Source organism: Galeopterus variegatus, unplaced genomic scaffold, assembly GCF_000696425.1.
Source record: "Galeopterus variegatus unplaced genomic scaffold, G_variegatus-3.0.2 Scaffold5379, whole genome shotgun sequence".
Lineage (NCBI taxonomy): Eukaryota > Metazoa > Chordata > Mammalia > Dermoptera > Cynocephalidae > Galeopterus > Galeopterus variegatus.
The window spans coordinates 98,486-111,351 of record NW_007731490.1 but is presented as its reverse complement, the minus strand read 5'-3'; the positions used below and the strand labels follow the sequence as shown (position 1 = coordinate 111,351).

The 12,866-nt window shown below is 43.8% G+C and overlaps 1 protein-coding gene across 1 annotated transcript in view; it reads left to right on the top strand.

The window, feature by feature from the left end:
- Nucleotides 1-469: 469 nt before the first annotated feature.
- Nucleotides 470-12,866, top strand: part of LOC103604765 (dedicator of cytokinesis protein 1) — a gene marked incomplete at its 3' end in the record, with an annotated part of 96,949 nt that continues 84,552 nt past the window's right edge. Inside the window, exons 1-4 of the mRNA XM_008589333.1 lie at nt 470-473; nt 854-937; nt 6,835-6,875; nt 12,312-12,367. Coding sequence (XP_008587555.1) covers nt 470-473; nt 854-937; nt 6,835-6,875; nt 12,312-12,367 — 185 coding nt within the window. The remainder of the gene's footprint in view (nt 474-853; nt 938-6,834; nt 6,876-12,311; nt 12,368-12,866) is intronic.

Sequence of the window (12,866 nt, the reverse complement as noted above, 5' to 3'; positions counted from 1 at the left end):
GGATTTCTTCCTTATATTGGACATATTTTTATCTGCTGTGATTGTAATCTTGCCTGTTGGCTTAATATCAACATTGGCTATGTGATAATTTTTTTATTAATTTGGTTTCCAAAGGATATTCAGTTCATGTGCAGTTGGTAGTTAGAAAAATAGAAAAATCTATTAGTGGAAATAAAAGATGGTATATGAAGTAACAATTAAAATGTTAACATTGTTCTCAGTTTTCTTCCTATTACAAACATTCACTCATGTGGAATATTATTCAGGCATAAAAAGGAATGAAGTACATGGTATATAACGTGGATGAACCTTGAAGACATTACGCTAAGTGACAGAAGTCAGACATAAAAGGACAAATACTGTATGATTCTACAAATATGAGGCACCTAGAGTAGTCAGTTCACAGAGACTGGAAGTAGATTAGAGGTTACCAGGGGCTAGGAGGAGGAGATTGGGGAGTTAATGCTTAATGGGTACTGGTTTCTGTTTGGAGTGATCGAAAAGTTTTGGAACTAGATAGTGGTAATGATTGTACAGTATTGTGACTGTAATGAACCATTGAATTGTACACTTAAAAATGGTTAAAATGGAAAATTTTACATCATATTTATTTTACGACAATTGTAAAGCTCACTTATGGTTGTCTGGTGTTATGGGTAGTTAGGAATATCTCCTACTTAAACTAACGGTTCTTTATATTTGTCTATGAAAGAAAAGGCTACTTTTGTGGGTATCAGAGAGGATGATCCAGGCAAAGACTGAATGCATTTCAATGTTAAAAATAAACAAAAACAACCCAGCACAGTCACTTCTACCTCTATTAATATATTTTTTTTACCTTTTTTCTTAACAGCTTTTTATAATTATGATGCCAGGGGAGTGGATGAACTTTCATTACAGATAGGAGACACTGTGCACATCTTAGAAACATATGAAGGTGCGTATACATTTCTCTTACTGTTTTGGGCAGTTGGCACACTTCTCCAATGCTTACTGGGCAGAGCATTGCCCTGCTAGAAAAATGTTCTTAATCGTGTTCTGTTCTCATGATGCGTTTTCTTGCAGATGGATGTTGTTCAGGTGAGGGCGGTAGTGAAACTGTTATTTAGATACTGCATTATTAAGATGAACATAAAGCTAAAAATCCCCCTTCTCTTTCTTTTTTGGGCAGCTGGCAGGTATGGGATCCAAACCCTGGACCTTGGTGTTACAACACTGTGCTCTATCCAACTTAGCTAACCAGACAGCCCTAAAAATTCCCATTTTTAACTTCTTAAAAAAAAAAACAAAACAAAAACACTTACTTTGGCTCCTTATTTTGCAAGTGTATGTAAATCATGATTGTTAATAACTGACCACTTGGTAATGAATACACGTAAGGTATTTTAGTTTTTAGATCATTGTTTTGATGTGTTTGATATGAATTATGAGATTTTTTTATGCCCCCATTTGGATTTGTTAGCAGCATGTCTCAGAAGAATCACAGTTGTCACTTCTTATTTCCTGTCCTTCTTCTTTAGCCTTCAACCCCCATTTTCTTAGGGGCAAGCAGAGATTGTCACAGTTGTGTGAGATGTGGTCCTGTGAAGCGGTCGTTATAATTATCCAATAAATATAGTGTTGGTGACAGTGGTTTTCTGATGTCTTTTGTTTTTCAGACAATTGGTTTTCATAGTCAGTGTTTAGCAAATAATTTGAGCAGGCCATCTTTTATTTTATGCTATGATTTTTGTTGCACAGAAGGCAAGCAATGATGGCCTTGGATCTAGAGGTTCTGGAAGATTGTGTTTTCGTCTTTTGGGCATACGAATAAAAAGAACTGGTTAAAATAGATAATTTCAGTAGCAAAATTGTTTTACACAGGGTTTAGCTAAACCCTTCCAAATGGGAGGTAGGGGTGGGAGAGGAAGTTGTAGACATCACACAGTAATCAACAAATCAAATTGAACCTCCAGCTCTGTCTTTGAAGTCCACTTTGCACAGGGGTGAAGCGGCACTGAGCTTCCGTGCTCCAGGCAAGCCACGGCTAGTTCCAGGGCTCCCCGTAGACACTTCTGAGAAGCGCAAACCTATTAAAATACTCAACGTTTGTACCTCTTATTTCCTCGTCTGATGCATGCTGATTTAGAATTTCATTCCATTTGCACATTTTACCCTAAAAAAGTCCTGTCTGAAAAGAAATCGGCTTCAGTGGCCTGTGCCTGGAAGCAGATGCAACTCTGCAAACACAGACCCGGTCCTTGGGAACCAGGAGTTGCAAGGGCTCCTGCTCATTTGCAGTTTTTGCAGCTGACATTGGATTTCCTTATCTCCTCTCAGTACATACTGCCAGCGGCTGAGAGGAAACACAGGAAAATTAAGGAGAGGTTAAGGATCAAACCTCTCATCTGAGGCCCTTTTCTGATGGGGTGGGGGATGCCCTTATATCTTTTTACTTTTCCTGCTGGTCAGTTGAAGCTGAGATCCTGGTTAATAGACACTGGGCAGTGATGTCATTCCTGAGTTGTCAGTGATTTCCTGTGGCGCCTGGACATGTGGGGACCGCAGTTTCTCGTTCTTTGCTTTGTAGGAAGAATGTGTTCTTTAAACAGTGGAATCTTTAGGCGCTGGTGATACAGTGAACTTCAAAAAAACTTGGATAACAGGCATTTGACTTTTTGGCTGACGCCATTACAAGGGGCGTTCAGTGAGCTTTAATTTTCTGGGTGAGTCAATCTCCTTAGATTCTGGCTAAAATATTTCAGACGTTGTGAAGACTCTTTATCATCAACTGAATTCCCCTTCCTCGACAACCAACTTTAATCAGAGTCTGACTGGAGACATGCATTCGAGGAGGCAGTTCTGACTTTGAGAGACTCGATGACTTCATCACCATCCAACAGAAGTGGCACGGTGTTCTTCCATCCGTTTGCCAGCTGCTTCCCTCTTCTGTTTGGATCTCATGGGTTGTGTTAGCTTTGGGGCTTTTCCCTTTTTTTCCTCTCTCCTTCCCGCTTTTCCCCTAAGAAAATTTTTCTGTTTGTCAAGGTAAATTGTGTTTATCTGTGTGATCCTTTTCAGGATATTACTAAGCTTGCTCAGAGGATATAATTTCTAGATGATCACTCTTTAATGTAAGGTTCAAAGAGCAAATTTACCTTCAAGTTATGGTTAATTTCTCTCTTGGGATCATGAAGGCTTAGAACATAGAACAAAGAAAGGAACTTCCCAGGTCCCTGTGGGAGTGGGAAGAGCTGTGAGGGGTCGTTCATGACAAGCTCCTGCCTTTAAGCAGTGTTCAGGGTCAGCCAGACCCAAGAGGTTGACAAGGTCCCAGGTGTTTATTAAGTGACTCTTGTGTGGTCAGGGGCGTGCCAGTGCTGCTGTCTTGTTTCTCTAGTGCCCGGGGGCTGGATGCTGCACCTGAGGGAGGCTGCAGGCCTTGCTCACAGATTAGGAAATTATCTTTTTGATTTAGCCACAACATTGGAACTTAATTTATTCAAATTTATAAAAGTGACAATGATATATTTTCTTCCAAAATGACCCGACTGCTATTTTCCTGGGCTGGGCTGTGCCCTCCCCGAGTTCGGGGACTGTGTCTTGCCCATATTTTCCTGTCCCTTGGGTGGGTGTCTCCTGCTTGGAGCAGGTTGGTTGACTGTAGGGAGGCCACTAGCAAACCCTACCCAGAAGAAGTTAACCAGCCTGGTAATGCTGCCAGCTGTGTGTCTTCCTGCTCCGAGGCTCATCCTCTCTTCACCATTCCCCACAGAGCCGCCATTGATCATTCTGTTAAGTCTGCCATTCCCCTGCGTAACCCTCTACCATGACAAACTCTCCCCATCTTCACGCTAAACTCTATCGTGCAGCATGGTTTGTGTTTGATCCCTGCTTGTCTCAGGAGCCTTCCAGTTTGTGAGCTCATCAAGGGCAGAGGTTGGGTCTCATCTTTTCCGTGCTGGTGCCACCTGGTGCTGTCTCTGGCACCTAGTGTGGGGGCTCAGTTAGTTGAAGGTGTAATACATGCAAAAAACCTTAGGGAGGCAAACCATAGGTATTCATTTTGCTGAGGAACTGCATTGAAAAGGAAACTACTGGGCCGGCCCGGTGGCGCACTGGAGAGTGCGCTGCGTGCTCCCGCCGAGCGTTCGGATCCCATGTGGAGATGACCGGTTCCCGCTCACTGGCTGAGCGCGGTGCGGGCGCAACACTGAGGGTTGCGATCCCGTTACCGGTCAGTAAAAAAGACAAAAAAGGAAAAAAAAAAAAGGAAACTACTGTCTGTCAACATTAGGTAAAACAAAAGACTCCCTGCCTTGTATCCTCAGGGCTCCCCCTTTTCCTCCTCCTCCCCATAGCAATGCTTCCGCTGTGTTCAAAGTGGACGCTTCTGTTTGCCTGTGCTCTCCTACCGTTTGATGTGCATGTGTTTTTAATGGATGTCGGTGTGGTTATGGCTCTCATTCTGTTTCTTACTTTTCCCTTATGCTCTATTTTAAGGTGTTCTTCAGTTGCCATGTCTGTTTACTCCATGGCTTTAACTGCTGCCTTGTGTGACTGTCCCGTGTTATACTAACTGCCCTCCAGTTATGGGCATTCGGGTTGTCTCCACTTCCTGCCACCTGAGATCAACTGCCCCAGGCATCCTGTGTCTGTCTGACTATGCACGGGCCTGCGGATGTCTTTGGGCTGCGATCCCTGGAGGGGTTGCTGGCTTTTGGGTGTGGGACACTGACTCTGGAGGAGCCAGGCCTGCTGCTGCCACACGGGTTGTTACAGTCTACACTTCTGCCCACAGTGCCTGGGGCTGCCCATCTCTTGCAGCATTTTGGTTGCTGCGACTCTTAATAATTGTGTAGTGATACCATGTTTTAAGCTCTCATTTCTCTGATTATTATTAAGTTTGGGCATCTCTTCATACTTGTGCAAGTCTTTTGGATTTCTTCTTCTATACTTTGTTTATATCGTGCATATTTTTGCTTGGTTGCTGTCTTTTTCTGGTCTCTTCGTAGTATTTTCTTATGCATTGTAGGGCATTAATCCTTTGTCAGTTTCAGAAAAGAATGGACGTATTAATGCTGAAAATCACGGAAGGGTTTAATAACAGGATAAAGAACAGTCCTTTAAATTGGGTAAATTCAGCTTTGGAACAACTCATTATAGGGACCTTCCATTCTTCCCTTTTGTTGTCCGTGAACACCACGTCATAGACGGGCACTGGTCCTGGGCTGGCTGTCACTGTGCCAACATTATGGCCATCAGGAGATCATCATTCACACGTATGGCTGAAATCTAGCCGTTTTCTATCAGCAGTACCCCTAGTCAAACCGTTCCGTCCCCATGTCAAGAAGGTGAAGTTGATTCAACTGATCGTAAGTGGGTCTTGACGCCTTCGCAAGGGTCCTGGGAGTTTTTGTCTTCTTTTCCAAATGTTTAGAAAACACCTTTATATGAGTCTCTTGAGGATTTTGCTTATTTTAACACCATCACTTTTTGGCTGATAATCATCCTCTTCATTCCTGGTTGTTAAAATCGTTACTTTTTGAGAGATGTGGTGGGCAAATTGCTGCAGCATTTGCCCATGTTCAGTTTTGTCTGAGCTGCTCTCTCTGTCATACATCTTTGACTTCTTTTTCTTTCTTTGGCAGCTGGCCAGGGACCAAACCTGGGGTCTTGGTGTTATCAGCGCCACGCTCCGACCAACTGAGCTAACCGACTAGCCCCCATCTTTTGCCTCTGAGGTTTGACCTTCTGTGCTAGTGTATAAACCCCCAATATTTAGTTATTCTCTAGGAGCTTTTCCCCACTTATGCTTTCTAAGTGCTCCCCATAAGTCTCCGGTGGGGTCCTTTTGCTACTGTGGGATTTCAGTTGGGATTTGTCTCTAAGCTTTTTTAAAAAATTTTTTTTAATTTTTAATTTTTATTCACTTGTTTTTGACTCTGAGCTTTTGATTTGCTTTCTGGAAGCGAGGTGGCCTGCAGTGACATCATAATGTTTGGGGTAAGAAAATGTCCTTCTGATGTCATGCAGAGGTGGAATTGTCGGGAGATTGGCTGCTGGCCGTGGACCCCTGGCATTTGCAGGGATGAGTGAGTGCCCTCAGCCTGGTGCTCAGGGTGTGGTCAGGTCTGGTCTGTTGTTGAAAGGACTCTTCCATTCAGTGTTAAATGCATGTGGACAGTTCGAGCATGTCAGTCTTTCTGCTCTCACTGTTTTCTTTCTTTCACCCACATGGAAGGAATGGGAAGTTGGGTCAAGGCCAAACCCGAAAGGGATAGGTGGGCCCATGCTTGGCCCTGGTGCTTCCTGCTAAGGGCTGTGTCTTTGCCACAGAAGTACTTTGTGAGATGGTGGGTGCTTCAGGGTGAAGCCCCTCCCTACTGAAGAGGGAGGAAGTTAGCTCTCAATAGGTTTTCTGTTTCGGGACAGCTCTTGATGATCTGAGGATGCTGGTATGTGCGCTTGTGGAGACCCTGATCCAAATCTGGCAGAGGGAGAGAGGAAATGCATACATGAGGAGCCTAGTCAGGGACAAGTGGTTATGGGACAAGCCCTCTTCTTGGCACTGTGCATCTTATCTTGAGGTTGCTGCTTCAGGGCCACGGGAGGCCAAGGGAGGTGGAGAAGTGGAGATCCACGTGTGAAGGTTACTAGCCAAGTGGCAAGTTTACCTTGAAATGCTCTCTCAGAAACCCCATAGTGTATCTCTAAAGCATTCGGCTTGTTGAATTCTAGTGACAAACTGACTTCCCTGGTTCTGCAAAATTATGGGTTCTACACACCATCAAGGTATTGTTAGGACCCTGTTATGTCTCCTTGTACTAACTTTTCAACTTTGTGTTTGTTTAGGGTGGTACAGAGGTTACACCTTAAGAAAAAAGTCTAAGAAGGTAAGTTCTTTTTATTAAATACAGTGCATGTCCCTTCATAAATCACAGTGTGAGAGGAAATCAGTTCCGTCTCATTTGTGTCCTGGAGTTTTACTTCTATATCTCTTTCTCTGAATTTAAAAAAAAAAACATGGGTTGGAATCTGAAGTAGCTTGAATGGTTTTCTTCAGAACAATATGCGTGCGTAGAAATTGCAGCTTCGGGCCGGCCCGGTGGCGCACTGGATAGTGCGCCGCTTGGGAAGCGCGGCGGCGCTCCCGTCCGAGGGTTCGGATTTGGAGTTTTACTTCTATATCTCTTTCTCTGAATTAAAAAAAAAAAAAACATGGGTTGGAATCTGAAGTAGCTTGAATGGTTTTCTTCTGAACAATATGCGTGCGTAGAAATTGCAGCTTCATTTCCATGAGTGAGTTGCTGGCTGGTGAAACGGTGTGGGCCTGTTGTCGTGAAAGGTGGAGTCCTTCTTTTCCTGATAGAATGGTACTGTATGTGTAAGAGAATGATCTGGGTATAATGACTTCAGGAAAAAAAAAATGCTGCTCACCACTTTCAGTCTTATAGCATCACTGATGATAAATTAACAAATTTGCAAAGCTCATGCATGCTCGTTTCTCACTTGCTCATAACTATTTTGACACTGCTTATGTTGTGTTGCAAGAAAAGGAGTTCTGCCCTACTAGAGCAGTTTGCATGTGTGTTGGTTTGAATTTTTGAAACAGAGACATGTCATTACATGTAATTACACTGCAGATCGTTGTGGTGGACACTCCCGTACACAATTCTGTTGTGGCTTTAACATTCTTAGCTTCACAAAACCTAATTATGGCTCTTCTGTTTTATTCTACGATATTATGATTTTGATGTACTGTCCATTCTAAGCTGTGGTTAGGCTGTCCATGTTAACTTATACATTTTAATATCTAATTATACTTGACAGATGGTTCATTTTATTTCCGTGTCTTAAATTTACGTCTCATTATCTCCTTATTGGGCTGCACTCCCAGTTGTGGTCCTGAGCCTTTAATAAGGCTGCCAAAGTCCAGTGTCTCGAGTGCCAGGGCCTTCCTGCTCTGCCTTCCCCAGAGGCCTTGGACCGGGCTGTGCCGAACAACAGGCTAGAGCTCCATGAGGCCATGAAGCTCTTCAACCTCTTGCAGCACAGTCTCTTGGGAAGGATCCAGGCTGGTCCCCATGGCAGCCTTCCTCCCTCAAGTCATGTAGGTATTCCAGTGTGAGAGACACTATTAGGAGTATTAGTGTGCCACATCTGCAGCTTGGAGAAAGGAACTCCCACCTCAATCCTGCTAAGTGCAGACTGGGCTATGGGTCTTTGGACAAGAAACGTTTCAACCAAGTGATGGTAGAATAGATTTCTCCAAGGAAAGTTCTATTTTCACATTGATTTTCCCTTCTACAATCAATAGTGCATTACTGCAGATGAAACCCTGAGTTTCATCTGGAAGAGTGATGGGTGCAGACTTTAGAAAAAAAGAGATTAGGATCATGGACTAACATTCCCTCCCTCACCCTATCCCTATATGGGCTGGGTGTGCCCCAGGCGAGCTGTTCGCTTTCCTTTGATGCTTACTTGGTATTTGGTATGTGTTTTCACCTTCCTCAATTTGGGATCTGTCCCATTCCTCCAGGGTCTCCCTGACCATAGTACTTCCTGTCTGCACTGGGGTGCCCAGACATTGCAGCTCATTGACACAGTAGAGTTGGGTAGGTGGTGTGGCTACTTTTCCATCTCAGCTCCTCACTGTCAGATGAGGACATCAAAGCCTTACAGAGGTTTTAATTTTACAAGCACCGCCCCACCCCCACCCCAGGCAGTAGCAGAGAAGAGATGTGGCCCCTAAGAGTCCTGACTCCAAGTGTTCTGTAAACATCTTTTGTGTAGATATTGACAAACGTGCAGTTGATCTGGGCTGGTACTGAACAGGCCCAGCCAAAGTTGCTCATTTCAAACNCAGTGCATGTCCCTTCATAAATCACAGTGTGAGAGGAAATCAGTTCCGTCTCATTTGTGTCTTGGAGTTTTACTTCTATATCTCTTTCTCTGAATTAAAAAAAAAAAAAACATGGGTTGGAATCTGAAGTAGCTTGAATGGTTTTCTTCTGAACAATATGCGTGCGTAGAAATTGCAGCTTCATTTCCATGAGTGAGTTGCTGGCTGGTGAAACGGTGTGGGCCTGTTGTCGTGAAAGGTGGAGTCCTTCTTTTCCTGATAGAATGGTACTGTATGTGTAAGAGAATGATCTGGGTATAATGACTTCAGGAAAAAAAAAATGCTGCTCACCACTTTCAGTCTTATAGCATCACTGATGATAAATTAACAAATTTGCAAAGCTCATGCATGCTCGTTTCTCACTTGCTCATAACTATTTTGACACTGCTTATGTTGTGTTGCAAGAAAAGGAGTTCTGCCCTACTAGAGCAGTTTGCATGTGTGTTGGTTTGAATTTTTGAAACAGAGACATGTCATTACATGTAATTACACTGCAGATCGTTGTGGTGGACACTCCCGTACACAATTCTGTTGTGGCTTTAACATTCTTAGCTTCACAAAACCTAATTATGGCTCTTCTGTTTTATTCTACGATATTATGATTTTGATGTACTGTCCATTCTAAGCTGTGGTTAGGCTGTCCATGTTAACTTATACATTTTAATATCTAATTATACTTGACAGATGGTTCATTTTATTTCCGTGTCTTAAATTTACGTCTCATTATCTCCTTATTGGGCTGCACTCCCAGTTGTGGTCCTGAGCCTTTAATAAGGCTGCCAAAGTCCAGTGTCTCGAGTGCCAGGGCCTTCCTGCTCTGCCTTCCCCAGAGGCCTTGGACCGGGCTGTGCCGAACAACAGGCTAGAGCTCCATGAGGCCATGAAGCTCTTCAACCTCTTGCAGCACAGTCTCTTGGGAAGGATCCAGGCTGGTCCCCATGGCAGCCTTCCTCCCTCAAGTCATGTAGGTATTCCAGTGTGAGAGACACTATTAGGAGTATTAGTGTGCCACATCTGCAGCTTGGAGAAAGGAACTCCCACCTCAATCCTGCTAAGTGCAGACTGGGCTATGGGTCTTTGGACAAGAAACGTTTCAACCAAGTGATGGTAGAATAGATTTCTCCAAGGAAAGTTCTATTTTCACATTGATTTTCCCTTCTACAATCAATAGTGCATTACTGCAGATGAAACCCTGAGTTTCATCTGGAAGAGTGATGGGTGCAGACTTTAGAAAAAAAGAGATTAGGATCATGGACTAACATTCCCTCCCTCACCCTATCCCTATATGGGCTGGGTGTGCCCCAGGCGAGCTGTTCGCTTTCCTTTGATGCTTACTTGGTATTTGGTATGTGTTTTCACCTTCCTCAATTTGGGATCTGTCCCATTCCTCCAGGGTCTCCCTGACCATAGTACTTCCTGTCTGCACTGGGGTGCCCAGACATTGCAGCTCATTGACACAGTAGAGTTGGGTAGGTGGTGTGGCTACTTTTCCATCTCAGCTCCTCACTGTCAGATGAGGACATCAAAGCCTTACAGAGGTTTTAATTTTACAAGCACCGCCCCACCCCCACCCCAGGCAGTAGCAGAGAAGAGATGTGGCCCCTAAGAGTCCTGACTCCAAGTGTTCTGTAAACATCTTTTGTGTAGATATTGACAAACGTGCAGTTGATCTGGGCTGGTACTGAACAGGCCCAGCCAAAGTTGCTCATTTCAAACTTCTAGCTGTGTCCAGCTCATCCCATCACTATCTCTCCTGTGGCTTCATGATTCTTGAGTGGGTTTGCTGAGATGAGGGGTATCTCTGCTTGTGGACATAGTGTATTAGTTCATTTTCTGTCACTTATTACAGTACCTGAAACTGGATAATTTATAGGAAAATGAAATTTATTTCTTACAATGTAGAGGCTGGGAAGTGGGAGGTCGAGGGACCACATTTGGTGAGAGCCTTCTCCTTGGTGGGGACTCTCTGGAGATTCCCAAGGCAGTGGAGTGTAGCACATGGCAAGGGGGGAGAGTGCATGCCAGTTGCTTCTTCCTGTCCTTATAAAGCCATCAGTCTCCTCCCATGATAACCCATTAGTCTGTTAACTCATTGATCCATGCATGGATTAAAATGAACTAATACACTCATGGGCAATACCATATTTGTGATTAAGCTTCATCAAGAACTTTGGAGGTACAAACATTCAACCCACATCCTGTGGGTAGGACTGGGATTGGCTTGTTTGTTGGTTTTCTTCCCCTGCCTGAGCGTACACCTATTGGCATCGTAGAAAGATGCCAATTTAATTTAATGTGCACCTACCTGGAGACCATCCTGGGATTTGGACATGTCCTGGATAACCATGCCCCACGCCTTCCCCAAGCATGCTTAGTAGTTTGGTTTTTGGACCTCCTGTGTAAATCCTATGGGACCTGATGCTAGGGAAATCCAATCAGAAGCTCCTCACCCTGAAAGTCACAGGGCTGCCACTTACTGGATTTCTGCTGCACGCACTCATCTCATGTAGTAAGTGGTAGTTGGCTTGTGTTGTGCTGCCCAAGACCCTAGCCAGCCATGGTACCCCATTTCTTGTCTTTCCTGTGCTTGCCTCTGCTTTACTCCAGGAAGAGGGTTATTTTACTTGCTCAGAAAGCAGCACCAAAACTCATGATAAAGCTCCTCCTGGGACTTCACGGACTATGTGTGGTGCTGAACATCCTGTTGAGAAACTGTCTCCCTTGAACTCTGTTCTTTTGGACTCATGTCCATTATATTTTGAGGATGCAGAGTACCATGTAAATGTAAGCAGATGGGCTCCCCCATTAGTTGTGCAGATTGGGTGAAATCTGGCCTGCCTTTCCTGTACTTTACCAGATGCACCTCTGTTTGGAGATTTATGAGAAAGTCCCTGTGGGTCTAGGTAAGTGGTCAGTTCCCAAGTGATGGTCAGTGGCTTAAATCAACTTTCAATGACAATTTTATCGCTTTGAAAGGGAGAACTTACTGACAGTCAATTCTGTACCCATAAATATGTGTAATCAATTATGTTTCAATTAAAAAAAAAGAAAAAGAAAAGGGGAACTATCAGAGACCATCATGAAAAATTGCTCTTTAGGCGTCAGGTGGCCTTTGGTCTGCCTGTGTCGAGGTCAGCAGTGGAAACAAGGTGTGGTCCATGGAGAAGACGAGAGTTTTTCCTTTGTAGACACATCATCTGTTTTCTTTCTGAGACATTGGTAGACTCCTTGAAATGATTGTGTTGCCGTCTTTTATACTTCTTTGTGTTTTCTTTGATATGTTGTATATGAGGCTTAGCACAAGACTTAAAAAATTGATAGTGATTCTACCACCCCTACCCCACCTTTGTGGGGGCAATGGTTTGATTGGCAATCCGTTATTCATATTGATAACAAAAACTGCCATCTTTTTTTTTTTCTCCCAAAGGGTATATTTCCTGCTTCATATATTCATCTTAAAGAAGCGATAGTTGAAGGAAAAGGGTGAGTCTGGTCTTGATGTTAAATGAAGAACTGCAGTGAGTATATTTGGCCTTGCTGCTCTTTGTGTGTTATGGTGATATTAGGGGTTATGACAGCAGATGTGATTGACTATGATGGGACAGCAGTCTGGGGGAAAGGGAGGGGACTTGTGATTCGGAGTCATCTGGAGTCTGCAGCCATTCTCCTTGAGCTTGAGGTCAGCTTTGGAAAGCGCAGGTCCTAGTGCTGTGCACTTCCCGTGTAAGCTACCCCACTCAGCAGAGACTCCACAGCCCCCAGCTCTGAGTCTGTTTTTCTGGAGCACTTTGTAGACTGTTTATAAGTGGAGTTTAGAGTGAAGCAACAGTTGTTAAATTGGGACATGTATGAATTTACATTTTTGTCTAGTGGTGATGTATGTTTCCTAGAGGTCATAGAACTGACATATAAGGTCATTAAAAGGACATTTGTGGGGCAGGAGCCCGTTAGGCAGGAGTGGTAAATGAATGACCAGGTGTGT